The following is a 19,935-nucleotide window of genomic DNA, read 5'->3' as shown; positions in this document are numbered from 1 at the left end:
TGACTTCTCCCATGCTTCAAGTCCTTCCTCGGGGTTCTTCAAGTCCTGACTCAGCACTGTCGCTTCTTGCTGTAGTGCGCTATGTATAAAGACCCGGGCAGAATCGAATGAATGAACCGTAGTAAAAACCGGAGAGTGTTCTCACCCCAACCCGCCTGCCCTGCTCAACCCATTCAACCTGTGACTTTCGGTACCTTTGTGTGTGTGAGAAAGAGGAAAAGGGACACTCGGCATGCAGCTGAAGCGAGTCCTTTCGTCCCGTATGACGTCAGCTTCGGCTGATGACGTCAATCGCGGCTCGGACGTGACCGAGACAAGCTCCGTCGTTAACAGCCACAGCAGTTGGCCATCCGGTGGATCCGGTGTGGCGAGAGGAATAGGGGATAAGGTGGATGATTCGGCTAAAAGTGGGGATGGGGAAACCGCACTTACATCGTGGGAATCTTGTCTTTGTTGTTCTCCGTTCGTGCACCATGTTTCGGAAATCGTGTGAACTTTTTCGCCCCAGGTTCCAGCCACCCACCCAGCCCACGCGTCATGGTTAATCATTTTCACACTGCGGCAGAATGTGAGCGTGTAGTGTATGTGTGTACATATCAGCTTTTTCCATCTTTGCCGGCAGTAAAATGCCGGTGGAAATAAACGCGTTCACTGAGGAGAGCCTAGAAGGAGTTATTTCGAAAGAAACAGCATTAAAAAACGGACCAAAAGTTACATTATATCTTTCTTAGCAGTATTTTTTTATTCTATTCTAAAAAAGCCACTACAAAGAAAACCCCCCAAAGCCCTCACATTGAGCTACACAGAGCTTAGCTCTTGGACAGAAATTCTCGCATGACCTGGTTGACCAGCTCCGGGTTGTGCTGCTGCAGGAAGTGATCGACACCGGGCACGACACGGAACTCCAGATTCTCAAACTCCTGCTGCATCAGCGGTCCCGACTCCTTCGAGATGTACAGATCCTTCTCGCCGATCAGGTACAGCCCGGGGGCGAACGTTTTCGGCCGCGGTGGCATCTGCCGCCTCGTGAAGAAGCGGAAATTCTGGCGATAGTAGTTGATCGGGTACGTCATGGCGTGCGGTTTGGAGAACGTGTACTTGAACGCCTCGATCACGTCCGGCCCACCGTGGTGGCGGAACACCACCTCGAACAGGTGGAAGTCCATCAGGCGCACGAAGAACTCCGGCAGCCAGGGCATTTGGTAGAAGAAGATGTACCTTGAGAAGAGGAGATTAAGGAGGGAGGGATTAGGAGTTGCTAGGGTTTAAGGATAACGATGGAGCTCCACAAGCACTACTTACCAGGACATCTTGAACTGGGTTTTGCTGGTGGAGAACAGCTTCCGGGCAATCTTCTGCGAGGGTGCGTCCATCATGATGTACCGATCGACCATCTCCATGTGTTTGGTGATGAAGTGCCATCCAATCACTGCGCCCCAGTCGTGCGCAACGAGGGTAAACTTTTGACGACCTTTGACAAGAAACAGTGGACGTGTTAGTTAGTTGCTTCGCAAGATCTTGCCAAGTAAGTCATGTCTGGAAGGTATGCTTCACCAATGGCACTATTTTTACGACTCTTGTGACCTACCCCATCGACTCCAATGACGCTCAGATGTAGCCTTCAGTCTTTAACTAATATCTATTAAAATCTAAGAGCCTATTCCATAGACCGATAGTACACGCTTTAAAGCCACCTCGCTGAAAACCCCCATACGCAGAGATCCCATACGCGGATAGTTGCGCATTCATGTAACTTCGGCGGTGACTCACGGCCTTGGCAGCGAATGGTCACTGCCATAAAAATGGGCAACTAGCGGGCGCTGCCAGTGGGTCAGCAGCAGGTAATCGATGGTGAATCGTGGGCCTAACGCCCCTCCATCCATCAACCTTATCGCTCGCAAGGGCTTAGCGTCTATTCAATCTGTCCCCAGCTAGTTTGTATAGATTTGTTGGCATCCGCAACGGCCCAAGGTGAAGGTTAAACGATCAATTTAATGATTTTTGTCCTTCCGGCTATTGGAAACAGTTGTCCAAGAGCTAAGTTTCAAACTGAAACTCGATCAGAGGCGTATATTGTTACGAAATTGATTGCTTCCCGTGGGATTCAGGAGTAACGGTAACGCCTGTTAACATGTACAAACTCTGTTACTGCTTTTTATCTATCTCTCTCTCTCTATCCCCCTTTCTTTGGTTTAAAAAGGTATCTCCATTCGCTGTGGCAAGCAAATAAGTCCTCCAAATAGTTTCCAATCACACCTTTAAAATCAACACCAACGAAACCAAATTACCATGCCCACACTAATGTCGGTTGTCCAAAAACTGTTGGAAGATCACAACAAACAGCAACAACAGCAACCAAAACAATACATGAACATCATCACTATTGACTGTTGCATAATGTCCCAGCTCAGCGCCAAAACGACTCCGCTCTGTGCTCACACAACGTGTAAACAAAACCGCGACGGTCCCGTTCGACGCCCGACTCCAATCCAATCGGAAGCCGGTTCCGTCTGTCACCAATGGCAACGTTATCGTGTTGTATTTCACAATCACTAGGCGACGGACGCGAGCGCGCGCGCGCACCAGAGAGGGTGGCGCGCACAAATGATCAACCACGAATCAGCTGCGCGATACTGCGCCCCGGGTCTCTCCATTATCTATGGGAAGCGTGGCTTATCACGGACCTGTGTGTGTGTGTGTGTGGAATCATTCATAATGTGCATGTCATGCACAACGGTGCCGAACTTTGGCCAGGTAACAGTATCGTCAATCACTTAGCACCTGTTCGACTTACCTAACTGTCGCACCAGGCACCGGATGTCCTCGGTCATGTTGTCGATCCGATAGGCGTACTGGTACTGGGGCTTCTCGGTGTCACCGTACCCGCGCATATCCAACGCCACCACCCTGAGAACAAAGTCGCGATCGGTGAAATTCACTTCATTAAATCAAGATCAAGATCGGGAGCTTGTGGTGCCGGTGAACCACCTACCAGTAATCTTTGGCGAACTCCTTCAGCTGATGGCGCCACGAGAACCAAAACTCGGGAAAGCCGTGCACGAGCACCATGAGCGGTTTGCTGCGATCTCCATTCTCCACGAAATGTATCCGTATGCCCTGCGGGGTCCGAAAGCAGTCAACGTAAGACTCATCGATCGTTCGAACTCACACGCTCAAGGTTACTTACGTTCGCATTCTGGTACTTATCGGTGCCGTACTCGTGATTGCGCAAACATTCCGGCGGCACGGGCCGCTCCTTTGTGGCCCAAAATTTGGTGTGCGGTTTGGTGACGAGCAGCACCAGCAGACCGAACAGCACCCGGCAGCTGTAGAACAGGCACAGGGCGTACGACACCACAAACTGGATCGACTCGCGGACGTAGTACTGGATCATCGTGCCACACGAACGCACCCGGCCGGGATTTGGGTTTGGGGACCAACTTACTTGTTCACACAATCCGCACAAGCGGCATACGACACTTTCTGCGCGATGTGTGTGATGTACGCGGACCGCGGCGACGCACTGCGCGAGCGCAAACGGCAAATCTGCTGCGAGTCTCGAACACAGACGCCGCTCTCGATTGCTCTCCTCCCGCCCGGTCCCGCACCAAGCGGTGTGCGATAAGGGCAGGGGCGCGATTGTGTAGTGGGACCGCGACACGCTGTCGAGGGAATGAACCCCTCCTACAGTGAGCGCTAACTGAAGCGAGCGCGTTGGCAGGCGAGCACGTGGAACTCGTTTTGCGTGCGTGTAAGGGTTTTTATGGATCAAAAGACGCTAGAATAAATTAGGCATCGCGTATGCTAATGAGGCGGCGGCCTTACATTCTAAGCCGGGAAGGCGGATGCTGTTCGATTTTTATACTCTTTTTTTGTTAATTATGCTTTAGCATCATTCGTATTATATTACATATTTTGCTGATTTGTACGCATGTACATAGCATAAGAGCTAATATTATGATTCATATTTTCTTACATATTTTTTTTTAATGTAAGACATATGCTATTTTTGCACCACTTACTGTATCGACAGTTAACGATACAATTGAAGTTATTGTTGTATGGGTGAAGCGCAACGGCGGTTAAGAGAAGGCAAATTCACCTCGTCACTCACATATCGCTACTCGCGCAAACTAAATTACGTCCGTCCCTTCCGTGGGATATAAACCGCCCTATCTCTCGCTCTCTCTCTTTCTCGCGATGCCTCACCACCATTGTAATTACAGTGCTCGCGGTTGGCAGTAGCCAACCAGCATCATGCTGGCGATGGGAAGATGAGCATGATTGTCATATCGTGACCTCACGTCAGGGATGCTCGAACGGTATTTCTAACGGCCGGCAAAATCCGCCCGGCTGGCGATCGATCGATGATGATTGTGTGCAGCTGATGCAGCTAACTGCATTTGCGATTTCCCGCCATAAGTGAGATGGCAGGGTGGCCGGAGAGTGAAAAAGTGAATTAGCTGTGGCTAGTGGCTACGGTTGGAGTGTGATTGTGCGGTTAAAAGTACGGACTGGGTAAAGGAAATGGTTTGGAGCATTAACATGAATCGATGGAACAGTCTTATTTGCTAGGAAATAGAGCTCAATCGGCTGTGCTATCATAAACAAAAGGGAAAAAGTATGATCTGAAACGCAAAAATAAGGTAATTCATTACTTACGATAAGACAAAAAAGTACTATCTCTTACGCTTATGGTTAATTAGAGCATTTGGGCAGGATTGACTGCTTTTATTGTGGTTTAAGATTTTAATTAATAATTTTTAATCTTTTCTTCTGGAAAGGAATGAAATAGATAAAACAATTTCCCGTAATTTAACGTAAATTTCTTTTTACATCTAAAAAACTGTCCACATTGTGCATGAAAAACCTAATCAAAGCGATTCATCGGTGTACCTTTCTTTCCGTCCAAAAATGTAACATAAACGGCCGTATCGGGGAGCTCGTTCGTTCCCGAGAACGTTCTCCGCGACGCTCATTTTCACTCATTTCATAGCCCTCTATGATCAAAATTTAGAAAACCGTCTAGGTTTTGTTCTGCCCAATCTAGTGGTACAACCCTGTCCACTCATGAGCAACGAACGTTCTTCGACGAACGAGCTCCCCGATACGACCGAAAGAGAAGCTAGTCAAATATGATGTTCGATTCTCAATCATCTTTCCCACAGCGCGATCAGCAATTTACTGAACAAATGTTGATTTAATCGGCGATACCGAGCTAGCAGCAAAACGGCAAGCTTCTATTCAAACGCTCCACTCAAACAATGCGGCATATTTATTTGCTATTTATACAGCTGTATGTGTTCACGTGCATGATGTAATCCACGACGCTTGCACAGCTTTTTAGCTGGAAGAAATACTCTCGCTGGTAACTGCTAAGCCTTAGTCTGCTTTTTATGTGATTTTTTACATTTTATAAATGATTCTTTCATTAAAACCCAAACTGCTACGATTTTACCGTACCGTTCAGTATCATTCTTCCCCCGACGAGATTGCTTTCGTTCACCACCTTCAGCTTCTTCAGATACTGGATGAACGTATCGGAATCGAGCGGACCGATCTGCCGCTCCGATCGCTCCAACGCCCACCGGAATCCATCCTTACCGGTGGCAATGAACGACATCGTCACCACCCGATAGTTTGCGGTGCGATTCAACGGTTCGTAGCTTACACCATCGTTCAGGTTGCGCACATCGATCGACAGTACCCGGCCATACGGCGCACGATCGAGATCGGCCACCACGCGCAGTCCCGCCACCTGGGCCACGTTCAGCCGCTTCACGCTGTCCCACACGAGCGAGTGCTCGACGAGCTGCCACAGTGCGTCACCGCGGAGCGTCAGCAGATCGACCGTGTTCGAGAACGGGCTCGCACCGATCGCTTCTTCATTCGTGATGTCTGTTGATGGTGATGGAAAAAGGCGCGAAAGAGTGAGTAATAGGAGACAAATAGGAGACATTGCCTCCTTACGTACCGCCTTTCGGTATTGGAGATCGGAAGTTTCCCGCATTGATGATCGCTACCGGATGGAAGGTATGGTTGGTGTAGTAATCGGCAATGGCATCCGCCACCAAACATCCCAGACTACACTCGCCCAGCCGACAGGTTGCCTGCACCAGATCGACCGTAGTTTGGGCAATCTTGGTTGCACCGTAAGCTTCCACCTGTCTGCGATACGGTGCAAGAATGCGCAGTGCCACCGGACTTTGCGGCACACTGTTGGACAGATAGACGGGGAACCCTTCCCAGTGTTGCACTTCGCCTTGCGCATCGAAGTACGCCGTCAACCGGCCTACATACTTACCGTAGGCATACGCTTGCACAATTAGAATCTTTTTTTGAGAACGGATAATTAGAACATGCTCAAGAGCCTCATCTCTTCACCCCACAGTTATCCCATCAATACCTTTCGCCCATTCGCATTGCTCACAACCACAGGATAGTCGCCCAGGATGGTGTCTTGCTGGTTGTGAGGCTTGCTGGACGCGTTCGGAAACAGAAACGAATGCGAATGGCCACCAATGATTACGTCCACATCGTCACCCGCTTCCAGCGCGATACGCTTGTCCACCTCCAGGCCACAGTGTGACAGTACGAGGATGATGTTCACGTCCCGCTTCTTCAGGGCGGCTGCTTCTTCGCGTACCGCGGCCACCGAGTCGGAGAATGTGATGCTTTCGGTGTTGGAAAGTTCCTACCAATGAGATGAAGATGGATAACTCTGATGCATATATCTGAACGAATTTGAGATTAGAAGTCATCTCTGAAGATTCATATGTGGACACTTACATGCGTTTTGTCCGCAATCACACCAATGATACCAATCGATCGTCCCTTTCGCTTGATAGTAACCGATCGTGGCAAGGCTGGAAATGGATCTGTAGAGCGGATCAGGTTCGTCGCTACCGTTTGAATGTCTTTCTTTGCCAGTGCGCTCAGGTACGGCCTCAAACCCTTCAGTCCATCATCGAACTCATGATTGCCAAGTGTCTGTTGGAAGAAAGCTCCCATAAGTTGCAATCAATGCTGTGGGAGTCTTTACAACAACCCGCCTACCATCGCATCTGGATGCAGCAGCTTGATGAATCGTGCCACCACCCGCCACCGGTGATAGTTGTACCAGATCGTACCCTGGAAGTTGTCACCCACGTTGAAGAACAGTGCATTGCGGTGGCGCTTTCTCAGCTCCTGCACCGTGTGAAATACGCGCGCAATGCCCGCAATGCAGGTGTCACCTTCCTCCGCCGCCTTACACTTGGACGATCGTTCCGAGGTTTCTGCAAATCTGCCAAACCAAATCACCGTTATTACAGCTCCAGCGCTTCTGCACAATCAAATTACCTCGCGTGAAGATCGTTCATGTGTATGATCGTTAGTGGAAACAGCTCCGCTAGCTGGCGTTGATCGGGCGGCAGATGATCCGTCGCACTGCACCGCTGCATCGAAGCAACCCAAGCCAGCGTACCGATTAGCAGCAGCACTTTCGCCATCACGCTTCGCAGAGATTACCCTCTCCCCGAGATGTTGGCTTATATATCGCCTTCATCTTCACACTTTCCTCGCACCACACACAGAGTGCAAACACGGAGAACAAATTGTGGAACAAACTGTATTTATTGCTGGTAAATAACCTTTCCCATCACAACCATGGGGCGGTGGTGGCATAATCGCATAAACAATTAGATGCACCACGGTGCAAACCCTTCCAAGTGCAGTTTGCGTGCGACAACCGATCAGTTCATTTGGTTGCATTAATTTTCCCACCCAATTGGCGCTCTCCCCCAACCACAGAAAGCTGCCCAATATAAACAAAAAGGCAAACCGTGCTCTACTCTTTATCGGTAATGGATCAATTAGCGTTCGGTTGTGTGCGGCGCGCGGCGCTCGTTTGTGTGGCGTTCTTTCTGCGGCTAATCCGATGGCTGCAGGTGTCGTACTGGGTTCCCAACGCGAGACCCCATCCACCCGACACGCTGAACCACAGCAAATGGGGCACTCATCGGTACATTACTGTGCACGTAAGTAGTTTTCTCAACGCTGATTGGCTTCCGCTGTAATCAGTATACCATTCCGTTTACCTCCAACAGAACATTAAGCTACACTACGTGGAGCAAGGGTCGAGCAGCAAACCGTTGATGCTGTTTCTGCACGGTTTGCCCGATTTCTGGTACAGCTGGCGCTACCAAATGCACGAGTTTTCGAAAGACTACTGGACGGTGGCGCTCGACCTACCTGGCTTTGGACGCTCGGAACCACCGGCACACAGCGTTACTTACAAGCTTAGCAATCTAGCCCGGCTCGTCTGTTCGCTCATCACCGCTCTTGGCAAGTCGGAATGCGTACTGGTGGGGAATGGAGCCGGCTCTATCATTGGCTGGCACATCGTTAATCAATACCCGGATAGGGTATCACGGTACGTAATGCTCGGTATGTCATCGGAAGCGATCCTGCAGCAGCTGTATCAGCGTGGAGCCATTCCTCTAGCAACACTGCTGAAGTCTGCCTTCCTGTTGTACGCCGGAGAGCTCCCTGTACTTCTCGCACGCACCGATGACTACGCCATGTTTAACAAGCTGCTCGGGCCGGACGCAAAACCTCAAGATCTGGAAGCGTACAAGTACACGTTCGCACAACCGGCGGCACTGGGACACGCGTTGACTGCATTTCGGGAGAATTTCGCCGACTTCTTCCTGGAGGAGTACGAGTACAGGGTACGCAAACCGGCCAACATACCGGGATTGTTCTTGTTCCAGGAGGAGGATTGCTTCGGACAAACGCCAGAAGAGTACATGGGCCTCCTAACGGATGCTTACGAGCCGTTGGAGACACGGTTTGTGGCACGGGTGGGCCGGTTTATGCATCAAGATGATCCTAAAACGGTGAACAAGTTGATTGGGGAATTTCTTGGGATGAATGTGACACGACCTAAACGTTCACTCGGTGACGGTCCAGAGAAGCAGGTGATTGTGAAGGAAGTTTGTGGGAATTGTCATGGAAATGCTCACAGGAAGCCAGCAGAAGCGCATCATGAAAAATGTGTCGAGAATTGTGATGGACAGGCGCATCGATATGTCTTCGAAAAGGTAAGAATTCCCATTTGCTCTTAGATTAGGCCCCAAGAAAGAATATTAAGACTTGTGAGAGAATATACCTGATCACCTCAACTTCAACAGTCACAACACAACTCGCGTACTAAACCGGGGGTGCTTTATTCCAACCAAAGAACGAAAAACAAACATACATTGCATCTACCTCTACCACTAAACCGCACGTAATGAAACTTTCTACAATCAAATTCAACCCCTCCGCACATGGCATTGCGAGGCGGTTCCGCTCTAGTCCTCATCGTGCAGCTGCCGCAGAATTAGCATTTGCTCTTGTTCGCGTATCGTTTCGCGCGTTTGCAACGATCGCTGGCGCCATAGGCGTGCGGCACGCAACAGGCTCTGCGGGTCGTTGTCATCGTCCGGTTCGGTGGCGGACACGGCCGTCCGATGCTGCTGCTGCTGTTGGCCACGCGACGTCTCACCCTGACCGATTACGCCAAGCTCTAGATCGACTGCCTTCTGGGGCAACCGGTCGGGGAAATCTTTTGCAAACGACGATGATGATTCGGAGCTGCTCACGCTGGAGCAGGAGGTGGATTCGCCCCAAGCTGTACGCTGACGGCGGCGACGCCGGGCCTTTGTGATGACACTGCCCACTACTGGTTCGCCCGAGGTGAGCTGGGCTTTGATCTTCACTGGATCTGGAGAGAGGGAGAGTGAAATTTTGACTCGACTTTTTGTAAGAAACCCGCTTGGGGAAGAAGTGCCTACCAGCCGTTGAAGGACGTTGCTGATCTAGTAGCTCCACCGTAACACGGCGCTCTACGGAAGCGGACGTTATGGGACGTCGCAGTACACTAGCCCCTGGAGGGTGTGGCACATCTTCCCTTGCACTCGCTGCCACAGGCCCTTCCCAGCGACCCCGCTGCACATCCTCACTGCTTCCCGAGCTGGACGATCGATAGTCGGAGCTGGATAGGTCCGTATCATCGTTCGCCAGCTCCCGGCACTGCGTATCGTTCAGACACCGCAGCTGGGGAATGTTGGTGCGTAGCACGTGCCAGAAGGAGGGATCATCTGCGACAAAGTTTTCCCTCAGATCCAACACTTCCAGCTTTTCGCAGAGCGCTAGAAAGGTGACACTGCCTACGTCGGTGATACGATTGCTGTGGAAAAAGAAGTTCCTAGTCTCTGAAAAAAGATCCTGAAAAGTGTTACCTACGACTACCGTTGCTTACCCTTTGAGGCTAATTTTCTTTATGTTGATCAGATTCGTGCACGGTCCCACCTCTTGGATCAGATTGTAGTCGGCCACCAGCTCCTCGAGCGATTCTAGCCCCGTGGTACCGTCCAGATGCTTCAGGCTGCACCGGGACACGTTCAGGTAGCGCAGAAACGTCATATCACAGCCGAGATCGCGCAGCGTCATCACGATGCTGCCCTCCAGGATGAGGGACCGTAGCTGCGGTATGAAGCACGGGATCCGCTGCAGGCTGGTCATGTGCGAGATGACCTTCAGCTTGATCTCGCTCACCGTCGCCAGCTCCTGGGTGCCAGCTGCCTGGCGCTGTAAAGAAGCGTATCTCCCATCAAAGAAGGCACCGGCACAAGTCTCCACCAGCACCACCTACCAGCAGCTCCTCAATCGTCGGTTCGGCGGGTATAACTATCGGGAAGTAGCGTTGGGGCGCGGGCACGAACGAAGGTTCCAGCGGCGCAATACGGGCCACTGGGCGGTAACGCGTCGCGTTCAGCATGTTTCGTATCGCCACAAAGTGTCCCCCGCCGTGCTCGTGTGGTCCATTTTCCTGCAGCTCCCCGACCGACGGTTGCCGGGATCTGGGCGCTGACGAGGACGAGGATCCAGGGCGCTGGTACTCATCCAGTGGGATCTGTTCTTCCGGCATTCCGGCCAACCACACAAACCACTGCACACTGCTTAAAGGTCCGAAATGCTTGCCCGAAACAAAGAACAAAGCACCACACAACTGTGCGCCTGGAATATTCCACACGAAAATGGGAAGGACCTAAGCGCAAACTAAACAACCGTCCCCGGTTACCATGGGTACCATGGGAAATGGTTGGTTGATCCGGGGAGGGGTTTTTTTTGCATTTGGTGGTAGTGGTGGTGGTGGTTGGGTGGGTGTGAGTGTTTTGGAAAACAAAACAAGGAGGCAAAAAATTGATTTGTACGGAGTAGGCCGTTCCAATGTCCTTTCCTCGTTTGTGCGCTGGCTGCGCGAGGGTTCGTATAAATCAAACAACGCGTAATATTGAGCACGTTTCGTCCTTGAACTAAACGTGGGATGGGAGGCATTTGCGACGATGCCGTTGTGCATTGCATTCGATTGCTTTTATTTTTGCAACCACTGTAATGCACTTTTAGAGAGTTGCTGTTACGAACAAAAAACACGCTCCAGATAATATATTAATTTTTATTTTTTTTTAAATTCCTCATTGCATCAAAATGAGTTATCTGTTATCGTTTGATCACTATGTGGTTCCCTTTTAGCCGTTTATTGTCTAATAAACGCTACAAAACAAAACTCATTTACAAGATGTACAAATTGTGCAATAATTATTTCATAGCCAATGATGGACCTGGCCACAACGTCGCTGCGGGGAGTGTTCCAATGCTTTTCAAAGTTGCACTCTGCACAACATATCGATGCAGCCAGCCTGGTTCAATTATCCGCTCCTTACGCCTTACCCCTAAAACCCGCCCCACCATCGGTAGTCGCATCATATCGCTGCTCGGATTGCATGCCGCTAATGGTTGGTTGATCCTGACACGTGACCACCACGGCTGTGATCATCTAATGGCAGTTGGGCAGAAGGCGGCAGCAAAAAACAAAATCCAACGGGCAACAAAAAAGCTTACCTTATGACACACAGTAACACAGTCAAAGGGACCCCCTTTTGACCCCGCCGTTGGTGCCACCGTCGCGTATCAATAGCTGCGATGCAATTTATATGGCAACAAATTATACATAATCCAAAACAAATCTAAATGCATTCCCTTTTTTTCGTAGTTGCTATCGTAAGAATGCATTCAAATTACCGTTGAGCGAGCTTCTGGAGTGATAAGATCTTGACCCCTTTTCTAGTGTCTTTCCCTCTCCACAGGCCACATTGAGTGACCTTGAGGTTCTAGAACCAATCATTGGAAATTGCCTTGAACAGTTTGCAGCAAAAATTAAATTTTGATGGAAATGAGATTTCTACAGAACTCTGGTTTTAATAAATTATCTTGAAGTAAAAGTATTAAACCCATCGGTAAACCCAGCGCGTTCGAATCGATATCGCCATTTGCGCGTATATCATTGTGGTACGATCTCTCGCGTCCGCAATCGAGGCTTCCCATATCAACCCCTCCGCCCCCCTCCATTTGTACGAATCAAATCAGGACGTTGAGGTTGTGTGTGCCAACGACTGCCCTCTTATGCCCGACTGTGCCAGTGGGCACAGGTGCGATCGAAATGGTTCAATAAATAAAATTATTATGAAATTATTCTTCCCAATCACGGTCCCTTCCTGTCGTGCAACACAGCACCGGAAACAACAACAACAACAAAGCTCACGGACACATGACACACACCCTCCCGTACGCGGCATACGAGTGAGTGTCGTGCATTGTGGTCATATGGTTTTTTTTTTTTTTTGTGTATTTCAAGTCAACCCGATCCGGCATGCGATACGAGTACGACGACAGGCCAGTGTCTGGGCCAGTCAATCGGTGACTTTCGACGGAAGCGAACACACACGCCAGCCCTGCAAACGGGGGCTCAACACACACATATTGAAGCTGTCCCCGACCCGAAAGCCACTAGTGGGACTTGCCGACCGTTAAGCGTGCTCGGGCGAGGAATTCTTCCCTTTTAGTTCTGTGCCAAGTTGTGCTTTTGCGTTCGTGATTGATTTAAATTGGCTTTCTTTGTTGCGCAGCATCTTTTCGAGGGTTTTTTGTTTTAATTTTAGTTTGAAGATCTCGCATCGTAGCCCTGTATTTTCCCCGCTTCGATCCCTTTTCGCTGTTCGTTGTACTGTTTTTCCCACTGCTTCGCCTTAACTTTCTTTACCTACTTCATTTCACTGTGTTGCGGTTGTATCCTTGCGTGGTGGTTTGGCGCCGTTTAGTCTCTCTGTTCTACGAGCACGTAATCACAATCCTTCCCGTACGCGAGTGAACTAAACACGGACCGGCACACGTTGCGAAAATGTGTATCCTTCACCCGGATGGACCGATTCCCTGTGATGATGATGATGATGGTGCGTTTTGTTAAGCCGTGCGCAAGAAGTTACGCGCTGTGTCGTGCCGAGCGATGGCCCGACAAGGATCATGGCGATCCGCAACGACGGCGTTACGGCATGACGGCGACGGTTGCTGTGGCCCTGGCGATGATGATGATGATAGTAGTGGCCACCACTCAACTCGGTGTGGATGCTCAGGGTATTGCACCGGTCGAATGGGATGGTAATGAGACGACGGAGTACTACCAGCTGGAGATGGACGCGAGTGCGGAGGTGAAGGAGCGTGAAATGCAGGAACTGCGACGCCGGTTGGCTGGCACAACGTTGCGTGTCACCACACTGCAGGTGAGTGTAGTGGTGTTTGAGTTCCGAGCAAAATGGAAACCAATAACAGCTGTTGTCTTTCGAGACGAATGGGTAGAATGCATAGAACAGTTTTGTGATGTGTTGTATGGAGCGCACCCACGACTCCGATCTGACTCCGACCATTGTTAGTCCGATTCCGACTCCGGCAAAATGGAACCACTAGATCCGCCCGGAGTCGGAGTCGCCCGCAGTCGTCCGGAGTCTTCCAGAGTCGCCCAAAGTCGTTCGGAATCATCCGGAGTTGGAGTCGTCCAGAGTCGTCTGGAATCGTTCGGAATCGGAGTTGGTCGGAGTCAACAGGAGCCGTATAGTTTAATGTGATTGTGATCAGACATTTCCTTTCGTTGTGTTTTTTGTCTTTCACTTTGCGCGTGCACTTCCTATACAAGCCAACCTCGGCCAACTCCAGATGACTCCGGATGACTCCGTCTGCAGCCGATTGTGGATGACTCCAGACGACTCCGGAAGATTCCGAACGACTCTGAACGACTCCGGACGACTCCAGACGACTCCAACTCCGGGTGATTCCGAACGACTCCGATTCCGAACGATTCTGGGCGACTCCAGACGACTCCGACTCCGGGCGACTCCAGAAGACTCCGGACGACTCCGACTCCGGGCTACTCCGGGTGACTCCAAAGGACTCGGGGCGACTCATGACGACTCCGACTCCGGGCGACTCCGACTCCGGACGCGTCCAGGCCATTTCGGACGATTCCGAACGACTCCAGATATTGCAGAGCGGACCTACTTCCGGAGTCGGTTCCGAATTTATCGGAGTCGGATAGGAGTCGACTCCGGTAGTACACTTCAGAGAATAACTATCATACTATCATATCATAGAGAATAGAAAGCATTCAAGAACAAACGCGCCTTTGATTTCACTAGGCTAAGCTTTAAGGATATTAATATTGAAAATAATCTTACACAACCACAAGCTCTTAAGTTTCCATTAGAATTCAAACTAAACTCTCCTGGACAATAACAATAACATTTTCTAATCATAAATATTGATAATAATCTGGCACAGCCACAGGGTCTGATCTTAGGTCATTACATCTAGACAAACAAGGTCCATATTGAGGACTGATGATGTCGGTGATGTACACATTCCTGAAGAATGTCGTCTGAGTAGGCTGAGAATGATTACATGACGATTTTTAGACAATCAACATTAGGTTTTTGGCCACAAGATACTTGACTATAAGTTAAAGGTAATGCACTAGGCATAGACTAGCTGAAGATGATCCTTTTCCATTGGATTATTAGCGCAATTAAACGCAATTCATCTACATCAGATCATATACAACTTTTCGGACAATTCATCCTCTTAGCTTTAGCTCTTGGATTACTCAAAAGACCCTGCAATCTATGTTAAAAGCCTCTTTAAAACATCCTAAAATCTTGATTTTCTCTCTCTCTCTCTCTCTCTCTCTCTCTCTCTCTCTCTCTCTCTTTCCCCATGTACCCAGGACTGGCCCCTCAGCTACACCGTCAAGATCAACGGCACGTACATCGGGGCCGGCGTTGCCTTCGAGCTGCTCGAGTTTCTGATGGAAAAGTTCAACTTCACCTACGAGCTGGTAATGCCGGAGCAGAACATTGTCGGCTCGTCCAACGATATGGCCGGCAGTGTGCTGCAGCTGCTCACCAACGGTACCGCCGATATGGCCGTCTCCTTTCTGCCCATCCTGGCCGACGCTCGGCAGCACATCCGCTACTCGACCGGGCTGGACGAGGGCGAATGGATCATGATCATGGTGCGCCCGATGGAATCGGCCAGCGGGTCCGGTCTGCTCGCCCCCTTCAATCGGGACGTGTGGATACTGATCCTGGTGTCCCTCCTGGCTGTCGGTCCGATCATCTACGGGCTGCTGATACTGCGCCACCGCCTCACGAAAGATAAGGAGCAGATCATCTACACCCTGCCGCACTGCGTGTGGTTCGTGTACGGTGCACTGATGAAGCAGGGCAGCACCTTGTCACCAACGGGAGGTAAGCGAGCAACAGGGCAACCCTGTAGACACGGACATACAGCATTAAAAAGTACTAGTAGCCAAGGAAAGGTCATTGGGGGGTGGGTTTGTGCGCCACCTGAATCAACAGTGGAATCGATGGAATGCACACCATTCCGTTCCGTTCGATATGATTGCATCGATTATTGTTGTTTGTGCCGCGATGCAATTGGCATCGGGTCTCAATATCACGTACAACACCATCAATATTACAGACTGTAAACATGGGTTACGGTGGGTTGTAAAGATGATTATGGGTCCCCGAACCATGACCAAGGAATGGTTACACGTCCATCCGTCGGCCAGGCAGGCAAGCAATCGGCAATGACAAGTTGCAGAACGAAAACAATAATTTGTGCATGATTATTTTATCATTTACGAACGTTCTGTTTCGAATTCTGGACGAATGGGAATTACAGAATTATGATGAACGAAGCAAGCAATAGTTCACGATGTCAAGGAATGTAAACGCATTTTGCTTTCAATATTAAATAGGGCGTAACATTGCGATGATGATCTTTACATAGAGTGATCATTATCTTTGAAGAAATAGAGGATGATTTTGAATTAAGGATCATATGATCAAGTCTGCCGAGCAGTAGAAAACATGACAATTTCATCTAGGTGGCCATGACATTTCTGAAAATGAGAACGTTTGCGTAGAAGATCTAGTTTGCAAGGATTGTTAAATGTTTGAATATCATCTGTGATCTTCTACAACCAAAGGCCTAACGATTATTCCATGATTAATCTCATCACTTCAAGATTTGTAACTGCTGTTAAACCTATGCTGGTTGTGGAAACGTTCTCAAATTCATTCAGGTCCAGGAATTGATTCTGAATCTGAACCTATCCAGGAGTTGGCATCAGATCCTGAACTAATTGATCCTTGAGCTGAATCCTGACTCAGCTCACTATTACACTAACAATATTACCACAATATTTACGGATTTTGAACCGATATTGGACCTTTTCTGATCCTAGAAATTACATCAACCCTAGGAAATCAATTCCACTCCAGAAGCCTTGAAAGAATCAATTTTTGGAAAGCCTTGGTAACAGATCATGAACCCTTTGATCCTGGAACTGGTTCCTGACTTAGCCTGGTTCACGCTTGACACCATTATCCCAGAACTGATCATTTAGATCCCCAGATTTATCCTAATGAAGGGATTTGATTACTATAGCTCGATCCTATTCCTGTTATTGTGTGAGAACCTATGCTGGTTCTGTAGTAGTTATCAATACTGTGCCATTACATGGACTTAATACATAAAAAAATCAGGAAAATTCAAAGATTTTCGATGTCAAATTATTGTAAGTCTTAAGCCTCTCTTCCGTCTCTCTCTCTCTCTCTCTCTCTCTCTCTCTCTCTCTCTCTCTCCACTTTCCTAATTCCTCCCCCAAGACTCCACCCGAATACTGTTCGCCAGCTGGTGGATATTCATCACGATCCTGACCTCCTTCTACACCGCCAACTTGACCGCCTTCCTGACGCTTTCGAAGTTCACGCTCCCAATCAACAATGCGGAGGACGTGCGCCGCAAGGAGAAACAGTTCGTCACAATCCGGGGCGGTGCGATCGAGTACGCAATCAAAAACGTAAGTAATGCGTTCAATATTTCAAGTATAATAACCTCGTCTTCCCTGTTTGGGAGCTTCAAACATCGTTTTTTGTTTTCACTTTGCTTTGTTGGTCATCATCGTCGTCGCCATACATAATTGGTCAATTTGTAGGCTTGAGTTACTGTACGGTGAGCACGCTCAAGTTCTCAATTATGCAGTGAACGTAAAAATACTTCCCCCCTCCCGTCACGGAAATCACGGTGACCGCTCAAACGACATCAGATTACATGCGCGGTGGCATTCAAAATCTCATTATTTTCGGTTATCCTGTCCTGAGTGAGCAAGTCCTGTTTCACCCCGTCCACACAGCAATCACTGTTTGATTAATGGTACCACCACCATGCACCAAATAATCGTGCAAGTCCACACCCGGTCCCCGGTCCGGACAGGTGTGAAAACAAATCATTCACATGTTTGCACACTAAACGCTACCATATTATGGCTCCCTTTTTCCTCTCCTGTTGTGTGTATTCCCCCTTGTTGGGTGGCTCATTAGGGCGTGTTACCGCTGTAACTGTTTGATTGATACCTAATGGACCTTTCCTCTCTGTTTAGCGCGATGAAGCACTGAACGCACTGAGCGTGCTGGTCGACAAGCGGCTAGTTGACTTTACCACCAACGTAAACGACAGCGATACGCTCGCGGACAAGGTGGCCAAACAGAACTACGTGTTTGTGCGGGACCGTCCCGCGATCGATCACATGATCTATGCGGACTATCTGGTGCGGCGTAAGATTAACCCGAAAAACGAGCGCGTCCACTGTCCGTACGCAACGGCGACGACACCGTTCCTGAAGCGCAATCGTGCCTTTGGCTACCCACCGAACACCGAGTGGAATCGCATCTTCGATCCAGAGTATGTGGGGAAGACCTTTCAGTTAATATAGCACATCCTAACACGCATCCTCTCTTCGTCGGCAGGTTGCTCAAAATGGTGGAAGGTGGTATCGTCAAGTACAAGCTGCACGATCGCCTGCCGAAGGCCGAAATCTGTCCCCAGAATTTGGGTGGCACGGAGCGTCAGCTGAAGAACCGCGATCTCGTCATGACGTACTTCGTCATGGTGACCGGGTTCGTGACGTCGATCGTTGTGTTTGCCAGCGAGCTCGGATTCCGCTACCTGAACCAGCGCAAACTGAACGAACAGCTGGCACAGCAGCAGCAGCAGCAGCAGCAGCAGGACCAACAGCCAACGTCCAAGAAGCTTGCCACGGAGCGCATCTCCTATCTGGGGAAGCAGTTTACTACGGGCGATTCGCCACCGCCACCGTACGCGGAAGTGTTTAGCCGCCATCAGCAGCAGCAGCAGCTCGGTGTGCTCGGGGACAGCGAGCGGACGGGTAAGCTGTTTGATGACGGGAGCGGGGGGCTGTTTGGGGCCGGTGCAGGCGGTGCTAACCGGCAGATGATCAACGGCCGGGACTATATGGTGGTGCGGGAAAAGAATGGGCTCGGTTCGCGGCTGATACCGATGCGGGCACCATCGGCGGCCATCTTTCACTACACGTATGCCAACTGAGCGCTGTGGTTGAAATGCACGAAAGGAATCATTTAATGGTCACCAATTCTTTCACGGCACACACAGGGAAATGGATTATTTTCTTTGACAAAACCTACATGAGTGAGTGTGTTTTGTGTGTTGCTTTGAGGTGAGGAGTTTCATTTGCAATAGAAAATACAAAATCTACTTTCCGTTCAATTATGTTGTTATGCGCAAATATGCCGTATTCCATATCTGAGCGGTACATTCCTCTTTAGTTTCATTGATGAAACATTGAATTTTACAATTTACATGAAATAATAAACCATTTTACAATGCACTTTATGCACCAATATACTGTGTGAGAATGCACCGGGCAAAACAGCTGACAAACGAAGGTATTTATGTATCACTAATTAAGCACCGAGTGTTTAAGCAAGAGTTTGTGTGTGAATTATATGAAAACCCAAACCAAATAGTGCAAATTCTATAACATTATAAAGCTTGAAATTGTTAGCTTTTGAATGAAGGATCTCAGATCCGATCATTCGCAAGAAGTAGTTTGCAACAAAACGGTAAAGTGTGTGTTACATCTATATCCCCATTAAATGTTCATATAAAGGATTATTAGTTCAATTTTACGTGCAATGTATCAAAAAGCGATACCAAAAATTAAGAAAAAAAAAGCGGTTTAGAAGGAGAATACGATGAGAATAGCTGAGTTTCACGTGAATGGTGAACTAGCCTAGAAGATTAGCGACAGTTTTAGAAGCTTTTTTGAATACAAAACTATGCATCTGAAGGAAGTTACATTAAATTGACGATTTAACATTGAGTGAGTTTGTGGAGATGTTTGCATTGGACGAGGAATGCGTCAGCACATGGAATATGGCATATTGTTGCAGCAAATCTTACACAGCTTCAAATTTGATTTAAACAAATGTTGCAAAAAATGGATTTTAATATTAACCTGTCACGCTCCTTTTACACCCTCCCCCCGGGCAACAGCAAACCACAAGCACAACAACATAAAGAAATTTAGAAAAAACAGTATTATAGACCACTAAACAGCTAGAAAAACTGGGAAAATAAATAGCAATATTGACTGCTTCTTTCTGTTGCCCTCCTGTCCACCCCCCCCCCCCCCCC

General features: G+C 49.0%; 5 protein-coding genes across 6 annotated transcripts; 2 read left to right on the top strand and 3 right to left on the bottom strand.

Moving 5' to 3' along the window:
• Positions 1–711: 711 nt before the first annotated feature.
• LOC120903788 (epoxide hydrolase 3-like) lies at positions 712–3,667 on the bottom strand. Its single transcript, XM_040313402.1, has 5 exons — positions 3,188–3,667; positions 2,993–3,117; positions 2,795–2,907; positions 1,303–1,471; positions 712–1,218 (listed from the first exon to the last, which is right to left on the bottom strand). Exons 1-5 carry the CDS (start codon positions 3,392–3,394, stop codon positions 810–812), a joined length of 1,023 nt encoding a protein of 340 aa, XP_040169336.1. The 5' UTR covers positions 3,395–3,667; the 3' UTR covers positions 712–809.
• Positions 3,668–5,141: 1,474 nt separating this feature from the next.
• Positions 5,142–7,515, bottom strand: LOC120902372 (apyrase-like). The gene is made up of 6 exons (XM_040311072.1): positions 7,342–7,515; positions 7,057–7,285; positions 6,790–6,990; positions 6,407–6,694; positions 5,975–6,332; positions 5,142–5,898 (listed from the first exon to the last, which is right to left on the bottom strand). Exons 1-6 carry the CDS (start codon positions 7,488–7,490, stop codon positions 5,447–5,449), a joined length of 1,677 nt encoding a protein of 558 aa, XP_040167006.1. The 5' UTR covers positions 7,491–7,515; the 3' UTR covers positions 5,142–5,446.
• LOC120902374 (epoxide hydrolase 4-like) lies at positions 7,513–13,284 on the top strand. Of its 2 annotated transcripts, none has more exons than XM_040311074.1 (3): positions 7,513–8,018; positions 8,088–9,083; positions 13,185–13,284. In XM_040311074.1, the coding sequence occupies exons 1-3, from the start codon at positions 7,845–7,847 to the stop codon at positions 13,206–13,208; spliced, it is 1,194 nt and encodes a 397-aa protein (XP_040167008.1). In that variant the 5' UTR covers positions 7,513–7,844; the 3' UTR covers positions 13,209–13,284. The 2 variants fall into 2 exon arrangements, with proteins under 2 accessions (XP_040167008.1, XP_040167010.1); XM_040311076.1 differs by lacking the exon at positions 13,185–13,284 and having other exon boundaries at positions 7,513–7,622; positions 7,792–8,018; positions 8,088–9,193.
• Positions 9,186–11,048, bottom strand: LOC120902373. Its single transcript, XM_040311073.1, has 4 exons — positions 10,679–11,048; positions 10,286–10,614; positions 9,819–10,213; positions 9,186–9,748 (listed from the first exon to the last, which is right to left on the bottom strand). The coding sequence occupies exons 1-4, from the start codon at positions 10,952–10,954 to the stop codon at positions 9,336–9,338; spliced, it is 1,413 nt and encodes a 470-aa protein (XP_040167007.1). The 5' UTR covers positions 10,955–11,048; the 3' UTR covers positions 9,186–9,335.
• LOC120902371 (glutamate receptor ionotropic, delta-1) lies at positions 13,284–19,919 on the top strand. Its single transcript, XM_040311071.1, has 5 exons — positions 13,284–13,643; positions 15,137–15,659; positions 17,088–17,281; positions 17,861–18,162; positions 18,228–19,919. Exons 1-5 carry the CDS (start codon positions 13,284–13,286, stop codon positions 18,823–18,825), a joined length of 1,977 nt encoding a protein of 658 aa, XP_040167005.1. The 3' UTR covers positions 18,826–19,919.
• The last annotated feature ends 16 nt before the right edge of the window (positions 19,920–19,935 follow it).

This window comes from Anopheles arabiensis, chromosome 3 (assembly GCF_016920715.1).
Source record: "Anopheles arabiensis isolate DONGOLA chromosome 3, AaraD3, whole genome shotgun sequence".
NCBI lineage: Eukaryota > Metazoa > Arthropoda > Insecta > Diptera > Culicidae > Anopheles > Anopheles arabiensis.
This window is presented reverse-complemented; position numbering and strand designations above follow the sequence as displayed.

Bases quoted from the DNA above. Each gene is read 5' to 3' on its own strand.
- LOC120903788 (XM_040313402.1), bottom strand. From the start codon at position 3,394: ATGATCCAGTACTACGTCCGCGAGTCGATCCAGTTTGTGGTGTCGTAC. The intron at 3,118-3,187 runs GTAAGTAACCTT...CGGACCCCGCAG, and splicing joins ATAAGTACCAGAATGCGAAC to GGCATACGGATACATTTCGT. The intron at 1,219-1,302 runs GTAAGTAGTGCT...CCTCTTCTCAAG, and splicing joins ACCCAGTTCAAGATGTCCTG to GTACATCTTCTTCTACCAAA.
- LOC120902372 (XM_040311072.1), bottom strand. From the start codon at position 7,490: ATGGCGAAAGTGCTGCTGCTAATCGGTACGCTGGCTTGGGTTGCTTCG. The intron at 6,991-7,056 runs GTAGGCGGGTTG...TTCTTCCAACAG, and splicing joins TGCTGCATCCAGATGCGATG to ACACTTGGCAATCATGAGTT. The intron at 6,333-6,406 runs GTATTGATGGGA...TCTCAAAAAAAG, and splicing joins GCAATGCGAATGGGCGAAAG to ATTCTAATTGTGCAAGCGTA.
- LOC120902374 (XM_040311074.1), top strand. From the start codon at position 7,845: ATGGATCAATTAGCGTTCGGTTGTGTGCGGCGCGCGGCGCTCGTTTGT. The intron at 8,019-8,087 runs GTAAGTAGTTTT...TACCTCCAACAG, and splicing joins ATCGGTACATTACTGTGCAC to AACATTAAGCTACACTACGT. The intron at 9,084-13,184 runs GTAAGAATTCCC...GGCGCCGTTTAG, and splicing joins ATCGATATGTCTTCGAAAAG to TCTCTCTGTTCTACGAGCAC.
- LOC120902373 (XM_040311073.1), bottom strand. From the start codon at position 10,954: ATGCCGGAAGAACAGATCCCACTGGATGAGTACCAGCGCCCTGGATCC. The intron at 10,615-10,678 runs GTAGGTGGTGCT...GCTTCTTTACAG, and splicing joins CGACGATTGAGGAGCTGCTG to CGCCAGGCAGCTGGCACCCA. The intron at 9,749-9,818 runs GTAGGCACTTCT...CCCTCTCTCCAG, and splicing joins GCAACGTCCTTCAACGGCTG to ATCCAGTGAAGATCAAAGCC.
- LOC120902371 (XM_040311071.1), top strand. From the start codon at position 13,284: ATGGACCGATTCCCTGTGATGATGATGATGATGGTGCGTTTTGTTAAG. The intron at 17,282-17,860 runs GTAAGTAATGCG...CTCTCTGTTTAG, and splicing joins TCGAGTACGCAATCAAAAAC to CGCGATGAAGCACTGAACGC. The intron at 18,163-18,227 runs GTATGTGGGGAA...CTTCGTCGGCAG, and splicing joins AATCGCATCTTCGATCCAGA to GTTGCTCAAAATGGTGGAAG.